This window comes from Manihot esculenta, chromosome 12 (assembly GCF_001659605.2).
Source record: "Manihot esculenta cultivar AM560-2 chromosome 12, M.esculenta_v8, whole genome shotgun sequence".
Taxonomy (NCBI): Eukaryota; Viridiplantae; Streptophyta; class Magnoliopsida; order Malpighiales; family Euphorbiaceae; genus Manihot; species Manihot esculenta.
The window spans coordinates 5,544,324-5,565,622 of NC_035172.2; the positions used below are offsets into that span (position 1 = coordinate 5,544,324).

The 21,299-nt window shown below is 32.2% G+C and overlaps 3 protein-coding genes across 22 annotated transcripts in view; 1 reads left to right on the plus strand and 2 right to left on the minus strand.

Annotated features, from left to right (window-relative positions):
- Positions 1-1,059: 1,059 nt before the first annotated feature.
- On the minus strand, positions 1,060-5,236 carry LOC122721385. Its single transcript, XM_043949047.1, has 5 exons — positions 4,582-5,236; positions 3,239-4,368; positions 2,588-2,680; positions 1,680-2,366; positions 1,060-1,570 (listed from the first exon to the last, which is right to left on the minus strand). The coding sequence occupies exons 1-3, from the start codon at positions 4,931-4,933 to the stop codon at positions 2,612-2,614; spliced, it is 1,551 nt and encodes a 516-aa protein (XP_043804982.1). The 5' UTR covers positions 4,934-5,236; the 3' UTR covers positions 1,060-1,570; positions 1,680-2,366; positions 2,588-2,611.
- A 1,181-nt stretch (positions 5,237-6,417) lies between these two features.
- The window catches only part of LOC122721387, a 21,027-nt gene continuing 6,145 nt past the window's right edge, over positions 6,418-21,299 (plus strand). The window contains exons 1-4 of one of the 11 annotated variants that reach the window (XR_006348054.1): positions 6,418-6,918; positions 7,530-7,845; positions 8,055-9,182; positions 12,386-14,050. Coding sequence is in view for 2 of the 11 variants with exons in the window: in XM_043949052.1 (XP_043804987.1) it covers positions 8,389-9,117 (729 nt within the window). In the remaining 9 variants the exon portion in view is untranslated. The other 10 variants (XR_006348056.1, XR_006348055.1, XR_006348061.1 and 7 more) reach the window with 10 other exon arrangements.
- Positions 15,429-19,648, minus strand: LOC122721388. 10 transcript variants are annotated; one of them, XR_006348065.1, is made up of 5 exons: positions 19,367-19,648; positions 18,518-19,230; positions 16,957-17,049; positions 16,049-16,735; positions 15,429-15,939 (listed from the first exon to the last, which is right to left on the minus strand). XR_006348065.1 is itself a non-coding variant. In XM_043949059.1 (4 exons), exons 1-2 carry the CDS (start codon positions 19,058-19,060, stop codon positions 16,679-16,681), a joined length of 600 nt encoding a protein of 199 aa, XP_043804994.1. In that variant the 5' UTR covers positions 19,061-19,648; the 3' UTR covers positions 15,429-15,939; positions 16,049-16,149; positions 16,670-16,678. The 10 variants fall into 10 exon arrangements, 6 of the variants coding, with proteins under 6 accessions (XP_043804994.1, XP_043804992.1, XP_043804995.1 ...); XR_006348064.1 differs by having other exon boundaries at positions 18,518-18,696; positions 18,790-19,648; XR_006348063.1 differs by having other exon boundaries at positions 16,049-16,149; positions 16,670-16,735; positions 18,518-19,648.

Sequence of the window (21,299 nt, forward strand, 5' to 3'; positions counted from 1 at the left end):
ATACATCAAGTAGATAACCAATACATAACAACATTGCTAAATAGTGCTTAGAAGAAAGCTTTGCGAGATGCAATTCAACTAAGTTTTACGTTTATTATTGTATTTGTAGGCCTTGGTGCTGTAAAAACTGCAATCCCATGGATTCCTGATAATGAAGCTCTGTGAGATGTTGGCACGTGTACACTTGTGATACATTCTGTCATTTATGGGCTTCTTGCCAAAGCAAGGGGAAAAAATTTCCAAAACTTATTACATGCCGAATTTTTTTCCAAATCATGATGGGATTTATTTGTCCACGGTGAATACTTCAATTACTTTATCGATACTCTTGGTGTTAGCAAGACTATTGGCATCTAAAGTAAATAAATAAATAGAACTCCTCGTTATCTGGAAAACTTCTTTTTAGAGTATAAGGAAGTTTACATGGATGGGGCAACATTTGCTTTTACGTTGTTACATATATTTGTTATAAATGAAAAAGGCAATAAGTTGAATTATTATGGTGAATTATGTGTGGTTGTAAATGATGCTGCAATGGAGAATTCTAAAAATATTGGAGGTATGGATTTCCAACTGGAATTGGACTTGCGAAATTGTATGTAAATGGTTAATTATGGATCAATCTTTTCGATACGTAGAGAAAAGCAATAACATAATAATAGAGTTAGAATCTTTAGTTAAATAATAAGCTTCTGTAAACATCTTTTTCATTCTTATAAAAAAATTTAAAAAATTAATATAAAACTTCAAATAATAATTAAAAAAATAAAATGATGAATAATATAATGTGGAATTCTAGGAAAATCTGCACATAACCAAGTGATAAGAGAGCTGAGAGTGATTTAACCAGTGGGACTAGACATCAACTGTTCATTAGACCAGTTTATGCTTTTGGTTGAGCCTCTGTCTCCTGCAGAAGTTTTTGCTTTCATGCAATCCCCATGTGTAAGCCCATGCATTTCATAGATCCAGTTAAGTGCGGTTTTTTTGGTGAGAAAAGATTTCTTGGAAACCAATCGTAAAGCTGTAAACGTTAGAAAGAAATGATAGGGATAACAAATTCTGAACAAAATTTACAAGTACATAAATATTTCTAGCTTGATTTTCAAGTTTTTACAGTTCATTGAGTTGGCAATTTGGACCTAATTTGTTCCACATAGATATGGAAACCTCTCTTACATTGTCACATAAGCATCTCAAAAGCGATAGAAATTGGTAACAACATTGAGACCTTGAACTTACAGAATTGGAGTCTAGAGCTTATGAGTTGTGAAATCAAGGGATAATCCCAGCAAACCAGTGCACTAGCCGGAGGCAGATTATCTGTGACACATCAATTTAAGAAAATCTGATTCCACAGATACAAGTGGCAGGGAAAGAGCAAAGGAGAGGGAGGAAGAGATGTGGAGTTCTCTGAACCAAGTAATTCTCATTCCATCTCTACAGTGAACCAAACAAGTACTTAGATTCCGAGCAAAAAGTTCTGATCAATTCTTCATCCTGCACATCTATGTGTGTGGCTGGCTCTCCCACCTCACATTGATCAGTATGCAGGGTTGCACTCTGAAACCTAGCCATAGGTGAAAAAAATTGCAGTAAAATGACAATGAACATTCGGCACTTGAGACTTTTGTTCATATTGAAGTCTAAAGTAGCCATAAAAAGCATAAATCTCAAACCTTATGGCAATAATGATTGCTGATGAAATGTTCTTCTGCAAAGTTTAATCCCTAAAAAGTATGGGATTCCGTAGTATAGTCTGGACATGCTAACACACCATCTGATATGTACTCCACCAGCAGATCCCGAGTTAATCAGGTAATTTATATTAACCACCCCTCAATTTGGAGATAGTTACACTTCAGTTCCTTGTCTTTAATTTTAACCACAAAATTTATAATATTTAAAAATATCGTATAAAAATTATTTCCACTATTTATTGTTCATTTCTATAATAGAACTGATATGTGGCAGTATCACAATATAAAAATAAAAATTAAAAAATAGAAAATGCCACATAAGATATTTCCTATCCTCATACATGATACACCTCAAGAAGATAGTGTGTTGGCTGTGTGGCACATTTAATTTCTTTAAGTTCTTATTTTCACTGTGATACTGCCACATGCCAGTTCCATCTGACAAATGAACGGAAAATGAATTAAGAGATTTTTTATGTAACATTTTTAAGAATGAGGGATGTTTATGTAATATTTTTAATTTATGGTAACAAATTGAATATGAGGAACTGAAATGTAACAACCTCTAAAGTTGATGATGATTGATATAATATGAATTACCTAAGTTAATCAGTTGAGCAGATATGACACCAGAGAGAATTCTGCTTGCAACAAGATATTGCCCATCTGAAAAAGAATTGATTTTCAAATGTTAAAGAAGGAAAAACAAAATGAAACTAACAAATGCATAAGACCTGATCACGGCATTCCTTTCATCTTGCAACTTAATAAGTATAGAATTTTGACTAAGCATAAAATAATGGGAGAAGCACAAAAGAATTTTGTGTCCCACTTGTTCACTTGACAAGATGAAGATATCGAATTAGAGATGATGCTTGACGTCCTACCTATGCTGCAAATAGTAAGCAGCATCACTTAGCAAAAACCCATTTCATCCATGTAGAAAAGCAAAACTTTGAGAGGTGGTCAGGCAAGTCAACCTGCAGAACATAATTGATGATCAGTTAAGCTGAAAGTGCATTCTTACAAGGATACATGTATCCTAACTAAGATCAGCATTCCTTACACACAACATGAATATGGAGGCAAGAGGAAGGACCAATAGGATGGAAAATACCTATTGATTAAGATAAAGCCTCAGGCAGACTGATGAAGAACTATCAGAAAATATGTTAAACTTCAATCAATACTTTTGCAACTCGGAGAAACAATATCTACTCAAAAAAGTATTGCTAGAGCTATTACTAATCTTCCAACTACGTGAAAGGTACTAAATTTAACCTCAATAAGGAAAAACCAAAATTAGCTTAAAATACACATTGACAATTGATTTAATAACAGGTGATCAACAAATCTCAGGCATATTTGATTAATCAGAAAAAGGCCACAGGAAGATGTTTTCAAAATATTTTTAGATTACTACATAATCATAATAGAACATTCCTCACATGTATTATGCAAGTTAACAGAGTGAAGTGGTAAAAGAAATGCTGTGATAAAATAAAGTAAATAGTTCCTAATACGGATGATTAACTTACATTGGTCCATGATGCAGAAAATCCATCCGTGGAAAGCAACCAACTTCCAGCCTTAGATTGCAAACCTAGCTGATTATTTGAGGTGTCGAGATCCAGCAGCTCATTCTCATAGAATTCCTCATCATCAAAGTTCCTTTTCTTTTTTCTACTTTTCTTTTTCTTCCTGCGCTTTCTCTTAACTGATGCAACATTATCCAATTCATAGTCACTTTCTTCTGACAATCCATCGTGATGTAGGTTTGCATATTTATCAGACTTTTGGAAACTTATACCATTATTTGAAAATAAAGATTCCCAGGATTCTGAAATTCGACTTTCGTCTGATAATGCATAATGAATAACCCAAGACTGAAGCCCCAAGAACTTAATTGCTTCTGTTGTCTTCATCTTAAAGCATTCATTCAGTAAAGGATCCAAGCTGTTTGCCGTGCTTGAGATTGTGCATATCTGAGATACAATGTCCTTGATTTTTGTTTGTTCCTCCTGCGACTCTTCATCATGCACAAGCCGCAGAAGCTGGCGTCCTTGATTGATAACAGCATTTAACAGAAGCAGCTGATCAAAAGATTCACAATCATTGAATCTAGAAAGTGCAAACTCAAGCCCACAAGATGAGTTACCAAAATCCACTGGTTCCATATTCATGCTTAAATATGTATGAAGCAATTCCAGAACGGTGAACAATTCCCTGTCTCCAAGAGTGATAAGGAGGCGGTTACACAAAAAGGAAAAAGATTCATTCATAAGAAACTGACTTATAACTTCCCATACATCTCTTGAATCCTCTTTGTACATCAAGCCAACAAAAAATTCGACAAAGTACTTGGTATCAATGAACAAAATATCACCATCTCTCAAGGACTCAGCAAACTCAGTGGAAGACGAAAATTCAGGTACATTGTCAAGAAAATTTTCCACTGTTCGTTGGACATCCAAATCAAGAAAGTAATGAGGCTTTGTAGCCACCACAGCAGGGGATTGCCCATGTTTTCCTTTCCACTCAAGCTCCTCCCAACATATATCACGATTCACAAATGCAAATTGTGATAATGCTTTGGCACCCTTTTTGTGATCCAATCCACCCCCATTAGCAAAATTTGAAAACCATTGCATTACACGCTTTGGATTTCCTGCATGCAACAATAGTATAGATCCATAGAAAGGATTAATAGTTTCACATCATGCATTCAATTAAGCTACTTTCACTATATAAACATAGAGAAGAGGCCAATTTGAGCCCATGAAAACATTTCTTCAGAAAAGAAATCTTTGCAAGAAACAAGTAAACATCAAGGAAATGCATTTATAGACTACAATTTGTCCAATAGATAAAACCCACTTGCCTGCAAAGAACTTCTCAAGCATATAACTTCTCTTGGCCATGATGGGTCCAGCTTTCCGCGGCTGCTTCTCAAATATCATTTGCAGGAGCTGGGAAGCCAAACTATGATTTGTAGGCCTGGTTCTCAGTAAGTTCTCAAAGAGGTCCCGCTGCTGGCGGGAGGTCAAGGAAGTAACGCCTGATATTGTACTGCAAAGCCATAAACGAGCTTCTGCTCCACCGCCAGCAGTCATCAACGACCAGATAAGGGATTCCAATTGGTTCAAAAGAGATATCCATTGCTTGGCAACGACACTATCTCCACGAACTCCATCTTCTTTCCAGTTAGGTTCCGACAAAAACAAGTGAACCATTGTTTATTTCCTGTATCAATATTCTCTTTCTAGTGCCCAAAAACAGGTCCTGACGAGTCTCAGTTGGATGACAACTCAATCTCAAGATCCCACATGAATCAAACTAGATATGCAAACTAAAAAAGGCGAAAATTTGTGAACTGAAATGGAAACAAGAAACTCCTCTGAACCTCCCCGACAACAACAAGGCGAAGAAAATTGAAATCTCTCTGGTTATGGGTTTCTCGAGAGAACAATTAATAAAACGGCGAGAACGAGGAAGAGGAAGAGAAAGAGAAAAGGATAACGGGTTTTTTGCTTAATAATTAATTCCTAAATCCTTATGTAAAAATTATTTCTTAAATCACACCAAATTTAGGGATTAAATTTTTTAAAAATTAAAAAATTAAAAATAAAATAAAAATTAATACCTACTGCAAACGGTAAAGTATTATATAGCTATTAATTTATCCTAAAATTTAATAAAATTTATTATTTAATTTATATTTTAAAATTTTTATTTTATTAATAGAATATTTATTTTTTAAATTTATTATTATTTATAAAAAATAATAAATAATAAACTTTTTAAATATTTTCAATAACATCTGAATTTATTAATTTTAAATTTATATCAAGATTTTTTATTAAAATTTTATATTAAATATTTTTTCAACATTATTAATGTATTTGTTATAAAATTTAAATAATTTTTTAAAATATATGATAACAGTAAATGTATAAAATAAATAAAATAAAATAGAAAAATTTATATTAAATTATTAATATTAATTTAATTAAAATATTTAATGTAATACTGCAGTAAAATATGAAAAGATGTAATTTTTAAAATTTTATTTTATTAACAGAATAATTATTTTATTAAAATTAATTTATTAAATTATAATAATTTAATTGTTTGAATTTTTTTTTTATAATAATTTAAATTTTATATTTTAAAATTATATAAAATTATAATAAAATATTTGATAATTGTAATTTTAAAAATTTAAAAATTTAAAATTTAAAAATTTAAAATTTAAAAATTTAAAAATTTATATAAATAAAATATTAATATAAGATTACTGTGAAATAAAAAATAAAAAAATTTAGATTTAAAAATTAAGAGTTTACTTATTTTTTTTGTAAATAATAATAAATTTAAGAGAATAAGTATTTTATTAAAACAAAAAACTTAAATTATTATTATTTTAAAATATAATTAAATTATAAATTTTATTAAATTTTAAAAATTATAATATAAATAAGATTATAATATAAATTAACTTTTAATATATTATTACCCTTATCGCTTACAAATGTGGCAAAATTAATTTTTTTATGATTATATCACTTTTGTAAAGCACAATATTTAAATTTTTATTTTTTTTAATATTTTACTGCACTTACTTTATCGCACTTATTTCTAAATTTACTCTCATTTCACAAATAAAATTTTTCATAAAAAGTTTAGTATTTTATAATTTTATAAATTACTAATCCCTAAATCCTTTTTTCATTTTACTCTGCTTACCTCTCTCCGTCGGCGCCTCTCTCCCTCGCTTCCCTTCCCATAGTTCTCAGTCCCCCTCTCCCCCACTTCACTGACGACTGCCGGCAGCCCAGTCGGCACCGGCGACGTCTCCTTTCCCTCCCCAGTCAGCGATATCTCCTTCTCTCTCCAGCAGTGACATCTCCGACGATCTCCCCAGTCAGCGATATCTCCTTCTCTCTCTCCAGCGGTGACATCTCCGACTTCCCAGTTGGAGACAACTCTTCCCTCTCCCCGGTCGGCATCGGCGACATCTCCGACTTCCCAGTTGGAGACAACTCTTCCCTCTCCCCAGTCGGCATCGGCATCGGCGATATCTCCTTCTCTCCCCCCAGTCGGTGACATCTACTCTTTTCAATTGACGCTTCTCTCCCCCACTTCACTGATGCTAGAGACAACCCTTCTCCTTCTCAATCGGCGTCGGCGACATCTCCTGGAACTCTCCTCTCCTCAGGTTTGCAATCAAATTTTTTGATAATCAAGATCTTTTATGTGCATGTTCTTGAAAATTTTTAGTTGCTATTAAAGATTTTTAGAATTAAAAAATCTAATTATTTCCTATTTGTTTAATGTAATACTGTTGATTTTTAGAATTTATAGAATTAATCTGATTATATTATTATAAATCATTGTTTGCCGGGTTGCTGAGTTGCTGTTGTTATTGAACACACTGCTGGGTGGTGGTTCTTGTTACTGGGTTTGCTGGGTTGTTAGGTGTAGTTTATTTGTTAGTTTTTCTCATTGAATTGAATTAAAAAAATCGGGTTCGCATATTGTCCGGGTTAAACGGGTTTGGGACTGACGGGTTTGGGACGGGTTCGGATAGTAAAATTAAAATATTAAACAGATTTGGGACGGGTTCGGAATTGTATATATAATTGGGTTCGGGTTTGGGTAATCTCAATTTTGCGGGTATCCTACCCATTTACATCCCTAGATCTTGAGATTGAGTTGTCATCCAACTGAGACTCGTCAGGACCTGTTTTTGGGCACTAGAAAGAGAATATAGATACAGGAAATAAACAATGGTTCCCTTGTTTTTGTCGGAACCTAACCGGAAAGAAGATGGAGTTCGTGGAGACAGTGTCGTTGCCAAGCAATGGATATCGCATTTGAACCAATTGGAATCCCTTATCTGGTCGTTGATGACTGCTGGCGGTGGAGCAGAAGCTCGTTTATGGCTTTGCAGTACAATATCAGGCATTACTTCCTTGACCTCCCGCCAGCAGCGGGACCTCTTTGTGAACTTACTGAGAACCAGGCCTACAAATCATAGTTTGGCTTCCCAGCTCCTGCAAATGATATTTGAGAAGCAGCCGCGGAAAGCTGGACCCATCATAGCCAAGAGAAGTTATATGCTTGAGAAGTTCTTTGCAGGCATGTGGGTTTTATCTATTGGACAATTTGTAGTTTATAAATGCATTTCCTTGATGTTTACTTGTTTCTTGCAAAGATTCCTTTTCTGAAAGAATGTTTTCATGACTTCAAATTGGCCTCTTCTCTATGTTTATATAGTGAAAGTAGCTTAATTGAATGCATGAAGTGAAACTATTAATCCTTTCTATGGATCTATGCTATTGATGCATGCAGGAAATCCAAAGCGTATAATGCAATGGTTTTCAAATTTTGCTAATGGGGTGGATTGGATCACAAAAAGGGTGCCAAAGCATTATCGCAATTTGCATTTGTGAATCGTGATATATGTTGGGAGGAGCTTGAGTGGAAAGGAAAACATGGGCAATCCCCTGCCTTGGTGGCTACAAGGCCTCATTACTTTCTTGATTTGGATGTCCAACGAACAGTGGAAAATTTTCTTGACAATGTACCTGAATTTTGGTCTTCCACTGAGTTTGCTGAGTCCTTGAGAGATGGTGATATTTTGTTCCTTGATACCAAGTACTTTGTCGAATTTTTTGTTGGCTTGATGTACAAAGAGGATTCAAGAGATGTATGGGAAGTTATAAGTCAGTTTCTTATGAATGAATCTTTTTCCTTTTTGTGTAACCGCCTCCTTATCACTCTTGGAGACAGGGAATTGTTCACTGTTCTGGAATTGCTTCATGCATATTTAAGCATGAATATGGAACCAGTGGATTTTGGTAACTCATCTTGTTGGCTTGAGTTTGCACTTTCTAGATTCAATGATTGTGAATCTTTTGAGCAGCTGCTTCTGTTAAATGCTGTTATCAATCAAGGACGCCAGCTTCTGCGGCTTGTGCATGATGAAGAGTCCCAAGAGGAACAAACAAAAATCAAGGACATTGTATCTCAGACATGCACAATCTCAAGCACGGGAAACATCTTGGATCCTTTACTGAATGAATGCTTCAAGATGAAGACAACAGAAGCAATTATGTTCTTGGGGCTTCAGTCTTGGGTTATTCATTATGCATTATCAGACGAAAGCCGAATTTCAGAATCCTGGGAATCTTTATTTTCAAATAATGGTATAAGTTTCCAAAAGTCTTATAAATATGCAATGCTACATCACGTCGGATTGTCAGAAGAAAGTGACTATGAATTGGATAATGTTGCACAGTTAAGAGAAAGCGCAGGAAGAAAAAGAAAAGTAGAAAAAAGAAAAGGAACTTTGATGATGAGGAATTCTATGAGAATTAGCTGCTGGATCTCGACACCTCAAATAATCAGCTAGGTTTGCAATCTAAGGCTGGAAGTTGGTTGCTTTCCACGGATGGATTTTCTGCATCATGGACTGATGTAAGTTGAACTGTTTACTTTATTTTATCACAGCATTTCTTTTACCACTTCACTCTGTTAACTTGCATAATACATGTGAGGAATGTTCCATTATGATTATGTAGTAATCTAAAAATATTTCGAAAACATCTTCATGTGGCCTTTTTCTGATTAATCAAATATGCCTGAGATTTGTTGATCACCTGTTATTAAATCAATTGTCAATGTGTATTTTAAGCTAATTTTGGTTTTTCCTTATTGAGGTTAAATTTAGTACCTTTCACGTGGTTGGAAGATTAGTAATAGCTCTACCAATACTTTTTTGAGTAGATATTTTGAGACACTTGTTTCTCCGAGTTGCAAAAGTATTGATTGAAGTTAACATCTTTTCTGATAGTCTTCATCAGTCTGCCTGAGGCTTTATCTTAATAAATAGGTATTTTCCATCCCATTGGTCCTTCCTCTTGCCTCCATATTCATGTTGTGTGTAAAGAATGCTGCCCAGATTTACAAAGGCAATCTGCTCAAATAAACTCCATGATCACTGTTCAGATACTTCAATGCCTTTAAATACAAAGGCAATGCAGTTATAAAACAAAACCTTACTACTTCTAGGGGCTTGGAATGATACAATGACCAAGCCACCCCATCCAAATGATGGGCTAGAGAATTGTTTAGCTAGACAAGATGCAGTGGTGATGAGTAACTAAATCATGAATGCTAATATAATATTAGTCGAATACATATTTAAACCCTGAACTTTACCAAAAAAGTCTCATGGCATTCATGATCTCATAATATTAGTTTAAGTTAGTGTGAAGTACAAACAAACTGACATATATTTACAAGCACTAAATTGCTGCCCAGATTCAACATTAACACAAAGAACCTAACAATAATAATCATACATTTTAAAATTAAAACTCATGTATATTTTCTACACTCAAAAAATCTCCTCTTTGGATTCAAAATATCTCCTCCCTGGATTCAAATAAATGAATTTATAAGATTTAAATTTATATATATCATTTATTTAGTTTCTAGAGTAAAAATTTTAAACGGGACCAAATCAACCAGTCCCGTGTTTGACTTTGACTTTGGTCAGTCCTGTTCAAACTGGCAAGAGCTGGCCATGAATCCCAAAAATCTTCCCATTTCCCAAATGGGCAAACCCATCATTGGGAAAACCAACAAAAGAAGGCAGCACTTGGAAAATTATTGCTATGACACCCAGCAAAGAACCACTGGAAAGAGGCAGTCAAGAAACCTCAGCAAGAAAGAAGAAAAGTGACCAAGAATTTACAGCAGATAGGAATGAAATGGGTAAGAGGTGGCAAGCATAACCTGGTTGATAGGAGTATGTAGTAAGAGAAAAAAAAACAAATACCATAGGTCATGATACGATTCCATTCATCATTAATATTCATCTGATTACTCATATTTCAAATGAGAAGTTCAAAAGCAGAGCTATTTTTAACAGCTAGAAACAAAATATTACACATGAAACCAGGAATATTTAAAGGCACATGTTCTGAAGAAAAGACCTTCGGATCATTTGTGTCTACATAGTAAGTAATCATAGTGAGAGAAAAAGACAATTTGTGTCTACATGGTAAGTAATCATAGTGAGAGGAAAAGGACAGTTCTTATTCCTACATCTAACACTCAATCAACAGTAATTCCATGACACATTAAAGGCTTACCTGATGAAAAATATACTTTGGACATGAGCTTCTTGAGGAATATATGTCTTTAATTATAGAGCCAACCACACAGTCCCGAGGCTGTAAAAAAGTTAACATTCAGAATGCAAACCAATTCGGACATGAAAAGGACAAAAAATTAGAAATATATGTCATTACGCATAAAGGACAACTATACAGAGTAGAGACACACAAGTATATGAATAATGGAAGATTAAAGTTCTCAAACTTGATTTACAATCTATGTTTTAAGTGTTGGTAGTTTATTTGTGAGTTAAATTATTGATATATAAGTTTGATTTTTATTCTTTTTTTTATTCCATTATTTTTTATGATAATGTGTATTATTTTACAACTGTGATATTCTAATTTTTCTGTATTTGTTTTTTTAAAGTTTGCAAGCACAATTTGTTATTGGAGATTGAAATGGCCAATTGAATATATTTTATGTTCAATCAATGTAGTTTAATGAACTTTTGGAACATTTCTTTTGTTTAAAATTTTATGTTGGATAGGTAATTGATTAATGGTTGTGTTATGATGAATTTATAATATATTTATTTTGTTTTAGTATATATAAATTTCCTAATTTAGGTTGGTTATTTGGGTTATAATATCCAAATCTTTAAATTTTTCGTCATTAATCGAAGTAAAAAAATCGGGTTCAGTCGGGTTTGGGTATTGTGCGGGTATCGGTAAACGAATTTGGAACGGGTATAAGTAGTAAAATTAAAATACTAAACAGGTTTGGGACGAGTTCGGAAATTTTACATATAATCGGATTCGGATTTTGGTACTCTCAATTTTGCGGGTACCCTACCCGTTGTCATCCCTGAGTAAAGTATTATATACCTATTAATTTACCCTAAAATTTAATAAAATTTATAATTTAATCTATATTTTTAAATAATAAATAATTTAATTTTAAACTTTTATTTTATTAAAAAATATTTATTTTTTAAAATTTATTATTATTTATAAAAAATAAATTACGAAATTTTTAATATATATCAAAATATTTTACACTAATTGTATATTAAATATTTTATTTATTATATAAATTTTTAAATTTTAAATTATTTAATTTTTAATTTATATTAAAATATTTATAATAATTTTATGTTAAATATTTTCATCATAATTCTTAACATCTAAATTTATTAATTTTAAATTTATATCTAAGATTTTTTTATTGAAATTTTATATTAAATATTTTTTCATAAGTAAATTTGAGATGTATATTTAATATAAAATTACTGTGAAATATTTGAGATGTATATTGAAAATTAAAAAAATTAAATTTAAAAATTAAGAATTTATTTATTCTTTTCATAAGTAATAATAAATTTAAGAGAATAAATATTTTATAAGAAAATTAAAAATTAAATTATTATTATTTAAAAATTTGGTTATCTTGTGGCTATGGGTGAGTAGAGTCCATATATTACTTGCTTGATATTTTTGTGATGTAGATTGTTTATTTATTTGTTTAGTTTTTGAGATCTAATTCACATTTATCAGGGAACTCATTTCCTTGGATGATGTTATGGAGGAACTGGGTCTCGATCCCAGTGGAGCTCTGATTTATTGCATGGAGTATTCTTTTTTCCTTGTATCATTCTAATATGAACCTCCTCCATACTTAGTTTAACTTATCAAGAATTTCTTGTAGCATTTTCAAAACTGAAATCGCTTGATTATCTATATTTCTAATCACATTGGTTGGTTAGGGGTGTGATAGACCAACTTTCGCTCTATTATCTATGTTTCTAATTACATTCATTGGTTAGGTATGTAGTAGAGCAACCTTTTGAAAGTTATCTTTACTTTGTTCTTTATTAAGTTGTATGTTTTTAATCGCATCACCATACGTACATGCAAGTATGTCTTCAAGTAATCTAATATGTCCATTAGAAAGTATAGAACTCTCCTAGTAACAACAAAACATATTTGAGAAGCAGCCGCTGAAAGCTGGACCCATCATGGCCAAGGGAAGTTATATGCTTGAGAAGTTCTTTGCAGGCAAGTGGGTTTTATCTATTGGACAATTTGTAGTCTATAAATGCATTTCCTTGATGTTTACTTGTTTCTTGCAAAGATTTCTTTTCTGAAGAAATGTTTTCATGGGCTCAAATTGGCCTCTTCTCTATGTTTATATGGTGAAAGTAGCTTAATTGAACGCATGACGTGGGCAATCCCCTGCTGTGGTGGCTACAAAGCCTCATTTAAAAATATAGATTAAATAAAATTTAAAATTAAATTATTTATTATTTAAAAATATAGATTAAATTATAAATTTTATTAAATTTTATGATAAATTAATAGGTATATAATACTTTACCTAAGGATGGCAACAGCTAGGGTATCCGCAAAATTAAGAGTATCCAAATCCGATTATATGTAAAATTTTCGAATCCGTCTCAAACCTGTTTAGTATTTTAATTTTACTACCCATATCTGTTCCAAATTCGTTTACCCGATACCCGCACAATATCCGAAACCGACTTAATCCGATTTTTTTACTTCAATTAATGACAAAAAATTTTAAGATTTGGATATTGTAACCCAAATAACCAACCTGAATTAGAAAATTTAAATATATTTAAACAAAATAAATATATTACAAATTCATCATAACACAACCATTAATCAATTATCTATCCAACATAAAATTTTAAACAAATGAAATGTTCCAAAAGTTCATTAAACTACATTGATTGAACATAAAATATATTCAATTGGTCATTTCAATCTTCAATAACAAATTGTGCTTGAAACTTTAAAAAGATAAATACAGAAAAATTAAAATATCACAGCTGTAAAATGATACACATTATCATAAAAAATAATGGAATAAAAAAAAGAATAAAAATCAAACTTACATATCAATAATTTAACTCACAAATAAACTACCAACACTTAAAACATAGATCGTAAATCAAGTTTGAGAACTTTAATCTTGCATTAGTCATATACTTGTCTGTCTCTACTCTGAATAGTTGTCCTTTATGCTTAATAACATATGTTTCTAATTTTTTTTCCTTTTCATGTCTGAATTGGTTTGCATTCTGAAAGTTAACTTTTTTACAGCCTCGGGACTGTGTGGTTGGCTCTATAATTAAAGACATATATTCCTCAAGAAGCTATGTCCAAAGTATGTTAGCCTGCCTTTATATTTTTCATCAGGTAAGCCTTTAATGTGTCATGGAATTACTGTTGATTGAGTGTTAGATGTAGGAATAAGAACTGTGTTTTTCCTCTCACTATGATTAGGCCTCCCCTCCTTAACTGCACCAGACCTGGCTGGTTCGAACTGCTGATTTAAAAAAATAATTGGTTGATTTGGTTCCCTTTTTAAAATTTTTACTATAGAAACTAAATAAATGATATATATAAATTTAAATCTTATAAATTCATTTATTTGAATCCAGGGAGGAGATATTTTGAATTCAAAGAGGAGATTTTTTGAGAATAGAAAATATACACGAGTTTTAATTTTAAAACGTATGATTATTATTGTTAGGTTCTTTGTGTTAATGTTGAATCTGGGCAGCAATTTAGTGCTTGTAAATATATGTCAGTATGTTTGTAAATCTGGGCAGCATTCTTTACACACAACATGAATATGGAGGCAAGAGGAAGGACCAATAGGATGGAAAATACCTATTGATTAAGATAAAGCCTCAGGCAGACTGATGAAGAACTATCAGAAAAGATGTTAACTTCAATCAATACTTTTACATGCCGAATTTTTTTCCAAATCAAGATGGGATTTATTTGTCCACGGTGAATAGTTCAATTACTTTATCGATACTCTTGGTGTTAGCAAGACTATTGGCATCTAAAGTAAATAAATAAATAGAACTCCTCGTTATCTGGACGATGTCTTCATCTGGAAAACTTCTTTTTAGAGTATAAGGAAGTTTACATGAATGGGGCAACATTTGCTTTTACGTTGTTACATATATTTGTTATAAATGAAAAAGGCAATAAGTTGAATTATTATGGTGAATTATGTGTGGTTGTAAATGATGCTGCAATGGAGAATTCTAAAAATATTGGAGGTATGGATTTCCAACTGGAATTGGACTTGCGAAATTGTATGTAAATGGTTAATTATGGATCAATCTTTTCGATACGTAGAGAAAAGCAATAACATAATAATAGAGTTAGAATCTTTAGTTAAATAATAAGCTTCTGTAAACATCTTTTTCATTCTTATAAAAAAATTTAAAAAATTAATATAAAACTTCAAATAATAATTAAAAAAATAAAATGATGAATAATATAATGTGGAATTCTAGGAAAATCTGCACATAACCAAGTGATAAGAGAGCTGAGAGTGATTTAACCAGTGGGACTAGACATCAACTGTTCATTAGACCAGTTTATGCTTTTGGTTGAGCCTCTGTCTCCTGCAGAAGTTTTTGCTTTCATGCAATCCCCATGTGTAAGCCCATGCATTTCATAGATCCAGTTAAGTGTGGTTTTTTTGGTGAGAAAAGATTTCTTGGAAACCAATCGTAAAGCTGTAAACGTTAGAAAGAAATGATAGGGATAACAAATTCTGAACAAAATTTACAAGTACATAAATATTTCTAGCTTGATTTTCAAGTTTTTACAGTTCATTGAGTTGGCAATTTGGACCTAATTTGTTCCACATAGATATGGAAACCTCTCTTACATTGTCACATAAGCATCTCAAAAGCGATAGAAATTGGTAACAACATTGAGACCTTGAACTTACAGAATTGGAGTCTAGAGCTTATGAGTTGTGAAATCAAGGGATAATCCCAGCAAACCAGTGCACTAGCCGGAGGCAGATTATCTGTGACACATCAATTTAAGAAAATCTGATTCCACAGATACAAGTGGCAGGGAAAGAGCAAAGGAGAGGGAGGAAGAGATGTGGAGTTCTCTGAACCAAGTAATTCTCATTCCATCTCTACAGTGAACCAAACAAGTACTTAGATTCCGAGCAAAAAGTTTTGATCAATTCTTCATCCTGCACATCTATGTGTGTGGCTGGCTCTCCCACCTCACATTGATCAGTATGCAGGGTTGCACTCTGAAACCTAGCCATAGGTGAAAAAAATTGCAGTAAAATGACAATGAACATTCGGTACTTGAGACTTTTGTTCATATTGAAGTCTAAAGTAGCCATAAAAAGCATAAATCTCAAACCTTATGGCAGTAATGATTGCTGATGAAATGTTCTTCTGCAAAGTTTAATCCCTAAAAAGTATGGGATTCCGTAGTATAGTCTGGACATGCTAACACACCATCTGATATGTACTCCACCAGCAGATCCCGAGTTAATCAGGTAATTTATATTAACCATCTCTCGATTTGGAGATAGTTACACTTCAGTTCCTTGTCTTTAATTTTAACCACAAAATTTATAATATTTAAAAATGTCATATAAAAATTATTTCCACTATTTATTGTTCATTTCTATAATAGAACTGATATGTGGCAGTATCACAATATAAAAATAAAAATTAAAAAATAGAAAATGCCACATAAGATATTTCCTATCCTCATACATGATACACCTCAAGAAGATAGTGTGTTGGCTGTGTGGCACGTTTAATTTCTTTAAGTTCTTATTTTCACTGTGATACTGCCACATGCCAGTTCCATCTGACAAATGAACGGAAAATGAATTAAGAGATTTTTTATGTAACATTTTTAAGAATGAGGGATGTTTATGTAATATTTTTAATTTATGGTAACAAATTGAATATGAGGAACTGAAATGTAACAACCTCTAAAGTTGATGATGATTGATATAATATGAATTACCTAAGTTAATCAGTTGAGCATATATGGCACCAGAGAGAATTCTGCTTGCAACAAGATATTGCCCATCTGAAAAAGAATTGATTTTCAAATGTTAAAGAAGGAAAAATAAAATGAAACTAACAAATGCATAAGACCTGATCACGGCATTCCTTTCATCTTGCAACTTAATAAGTATAGAATTTTGACTAAGCATAAAATAATGGGAGAAACACAAAAGAATTTTGTGTCCCACTTGTTCGCTTGACAAGATGAAGATATCGAATTAGAGATGATGCTTGACGTCCTACCTATGCTGCAAATAGTAAGCAGCATCACTTAGCAAAAACCCATTTCATCCATGTAGAAAAGTAAAACTTTGAGAGGTGGTCAGGCAAGTCAACCTGCAGAACATAATTGATGATCAGTTAAGCTGAAAGTGCATTCTTACAAAAATACATGTATCCTAACTATGTAGACACAAATTGTCTTTTTCCTCTCACTATGATTACTTACTATGTAGACACAAATGATCCGAAGGTCTTTTCTTCAGAACATGTGCCTTTAAATATTCCTGGTTTCATGTGTAATATTTTGTTTCTAGCTGTTAAAAATAGTTCTGCTTTTGAACTTCTCATTTGAAATATGAGTAATCAGATGAATATTAATGATGAATGGAATCGTATCATGACCTATGGTATCTGTTTTTTTTTTCTCTTACTACATACTCCTATCAACCAGGTTATGCTTGCCACCTCTTACCCATTTCATTCCTATCTGCTGTAAACTCTTGGTCACTTTTCTTCTTTCTTGCTGAGGTTTCTTGACTGCCTCTTTCCAGAGGTTCTTTGCTGGGTGTCATAGCAATAATTTTCCAAGTGCTGCCTTCTTTGTTGGTTTTCCCAATGATGGGTTTGCCCAATGATGGGTTTGCCCATTTGGGAAATGGGAAGATTTTTGGGATTCATGGCTAGCTCTTGCCAGTTTGAACATGAATAGGACCAGGACTGTTTATTACGCGCTAGTTATAGGCCTCCCCTCCTTAACTGCACCAGACCTGGCTGGTTCGAACTGCCGATTTTGAACCTGAATGGCCCGATTAAAAAAATAATTGGTTGATTTGGTCCCCTTTTTAAAATTTTTACTATAGAAACTAAATAAATGATATATATAAATTTAAATCTTATAAATTCATTTATTTGAATCCGGGGAGGAGATATTTTGAATTCAAAGAGGAGATTTTTTGAGCGTAGAAAATATACTCGAGTTTTAATTTTAAAATGTATGATTATTATTGTTAGGTTCTTTGTGTTAATGTTGAATCTGAGCAGCAATTTAGTGCTTGTAAATATATGTCAGTATGTTTGTAAATCTGGGCAGCATTCTTTACACACAACATGAATATGGAGGCAAGAGGAAGGACCAATAGGATGGAAAATACCTATTGATTAAGATAAAGCCTCAGGCATACTGATGAAGAACTATCAGAAAAGATGTTAACTTCAATCAATACTTTTACAACTCGGAGAAACAAGTGTCTCAAAATATCTACTCAAAAAAGTATTGGTAGAGCTATTACTAATCTTCCAACCACGTGAAAGGTACTAAATTTAACCTCAATAAGGAAAAACCAAAATTAGCTTAAAATACACATTGACAATTGATTTAATAACAGGTGATCAACAAATTTCAGGCATATTTGATTAATCAGAAAAAGGCCACATGAAGATGTTTTTGAAATATTTTTAGATTACTACATAATCATAATGGAACATTCCTCACATGTATTATGCAAGTTAACAGAGTGAAGTGGTAAAAGAAATGCTGTGATAAAATAAAGTAAACAGTTCCTAATTCAGATGATTAACTTACATCGGTCCATGATGCAGAAAATCCATCCGTGGAAAGCAACCAACTTCCAGCCTTAGATTGCAAACCTAGCTGATCATTTGAGGTGTCGAGATCCAGCAGCTCATTCTCATAGAATTCCTCATCATCAAAGTTCCTTTTCTTTTTTCTACTTTTCTTTTTCTTCCTGCGCTTTCTCTTAACTGATGCAACATTATCCAATTCATAGTCACTTTCTTCTGACAATCCGACGTGATGTAGCATTGCATATTTATCAGACTTTTGGAAACTTATACCATTATTTGAAAATAAAGATTCCCAGGATTCTGAAATTCGGCTTTCGTCTGATAATGCATAATGAATAACCCAAGACTGAAGCCCCAAGAACTTAATTGCTTCTGTTGTCTTCATCTTGAAGCATTCATTCAGTAAAGGATCCAAGCTGTTTCCCGTGCTTGAGATTGTGCATATCTGAGATACAATGTCCTTGATTTTTGTTTGTTCCTCCTGCGACTCTACATCATGCACAAGCCGCAGAAGCTGGCAGTCCATGATTGATAACAGCATTTAACAGAAGCAGCTAATCAAAAGATTCACAATCATTGAATCTAGAAAGTGCAAACTCAAGCCAACAAGATGAGTTACCAAAATCCACTGGTTCCATATTCATGCTTAAATAAATATGAAGCAATTCCAGAACAGTGAACAATTCCCTGTCTCCAAGAGTGATAAGGAGGCTGTTACACAAAAAGGAAAAAGATTCATTCATAAGAAACTGACTTATAACTTCCCATACATCTCTTGAATCCTCTTTGTACATCAAGCCAACAAAAAATTCGACAAAGTACTTGGTATCAATGAACAAAATATCACCATCTCTCAAGGACTCAGCAAACTCAGTGGAAGACCAAAATTCAGGTACATTGTCAAGAAAATTTTCCACTGTTCGTTGGACATTCAAATCAAGAAAGTAATGAGGCTTTGTAGCCACCACAGCAGGGGATTGCCCATGTTTTCCTTTCCACTCAAGCTCCTCCCAACATATATCACGATTCACAAATGCAAATTGTGATAATGCTTTGGCACCCTTTTTGTGATCCAATCCACCCCCATTAGCAAAAATTGAAAACCATTGCATTATAAGCTTTGGATTTCCTGCATGCAACAATAGCATAGATCCATAGAAAGGATTAATAGTTTCACGTCATGCGTTCAATTAAGCTACTTTCACTATATAAACATAGAGAAGAGGCCAATTTGAACTCATGAAAACATTCTTTCGGAAAAGAAATCTTTGCAAGAAACAAGTAAACATCAAGGAAATGCATTTATAGACTACAAATTGTCCAATAGATAAAACCCACTTGCCTGCAAAGAACTTCTCAAGCATCTAACTTCTCTTGGCTATGATGGGTCCAGCTTTCCGCGGCTGCTTCTCAAATATCATTTGCAGGAGCTGGGAAGCCAAACTATGATTTGTAGGCCTGACTATGATTTGTAGGCCTGGTTCTCAGTAAGTTCACAAAGAGGTCCCGCTGCTGGCGGGAGGTCAAGGAAGTAATGCCTGATATTGTACTGCAAAGCCATAAACGAGCTTCTGCTCCACCGCCAGCAGTCATCAACGACCAGATAAGGGATTCCAAGTGGTTCAAAAGAGATATCCATTGCTAGGCAACGACACTATCTCCACGAACTCCATCTTCTTTCCAGTTAGGTTCCGACAAAAACAAGTGAACCATTGTTTATTTCCTGTATCAATATTCTCTTTCTAGTGCCCAAAAACAGGCCCTGACGAGTCTCAGCTGGATGACAACTCAATCTCAAGATCCCACATGAATCAAACTAGATATGCAAATTCCGAAAGCAACACATTAAGAAAGGCGAAAATTTGTGAACTGAAATGGAAACAAGAAACTCCTCTGATCCTCTCCGACAACAACAAGGCGCAGAAAATTGAAATCTCTCTGGTTTTGGGTTTCTCGAGAGAAGAATTAATAAAACGGCGAGAATGAGGAAGAGGAAGGGAAAAGGAGAACAGGTTTTTTTGCTTAATAAGGGTTAAAAAATAATTAATTTCTATAATTATTCTTAAATTAGATTAAATTTAGGGATAAATTTTTTTAAAAAATAAAAAATGAAAAAAATAAAATTAATAACTATCGCAAGTGGTAAAGTATTATATAACAATTAATTTATCCTAAAATTTAATAAAATTTATAATTTAATATATATTTTTAAATAATAAATAATTTAATTTTAAAATTTAATTTTATTAATAAAATATTATTTTTTTAAAATTTATTATTATTTATAAAAAATAAATTATAAACTTTTTTAATATATATCAAAATATTTTATACTAATTTTATATTAAATATTTTATTTATTATATAAAATTTAAATTTTTAAAATTTAAATTCTTTGAATTTCAAAAAAAATATTAAATTCTTTAATTTTTAATTTATATTAAAATATTTATAATAATTTTATATTAAATATTTTCATTAGACACACGAATTCTTAATATCTAAATTTACTAATTTTAAATTTATATCAAGATTTTTTATTAAATATTTTTTTCAGCATTATTAATGTATTTTTTTTATAAATTTAAATAGTTTTTTAAAGTATATTATAACAGACAAATATATAAAATATAATAAAAATGTAATTTATTTAAGATGCACAAGTTTTCTTTTTATATACAACACAAGGACACAAGAATAATTGGTTTATATTTTAAAATTTAAAATGTAAATTTATTTTAAATTTAAAAAATAATTTATTGGTCATTACCACTGCAAAT

What these genes read in the sequence shown, in the direction of transcription:
- LOC122721385 (XM_043949047.1), bottom strand. Translation starts at nt 4,933, where the DNA reads ATGGTTCACTTGTTTTTGTCGGAACCTAACTGGAAAGAAGATGGAGTT. An exon ending in GCTTGAGAAGTTCTTTGCAG is followed by an intron (nt 4,369 to 4,581) that starts GCAAGTGGGTTT and finishes TGTTGCATGCAG; the next exon opens with GAAATCCAAAGCGTGTAATG. An exon ending in TTTCTGCATCATGGACCAAT is followed by an intron (nt 2,681 to 3,238) that starts GTAAGTTAATCA and finishes TATGTTCTGCAG; the next exon opens with GTTGACTTGCCTGACCACCT.
- LOC122721388 (XM_043949056.1), bottom strand. Translation starts at nt 19,060, where the DNA reads ATGCTGTTATCAATCATGGACTGCCAGCTTCTGCGGCTTGTGCATGAT. An exon ending in TTTCTGCATCATGGACCGAT is followed by an intron (nt 17,732 to 18,517) that starts GTAAGTTAATCA and finishes CGGGCCATTCAG; the next exon opens with GTTCAAAATCGGCAGTTCGA.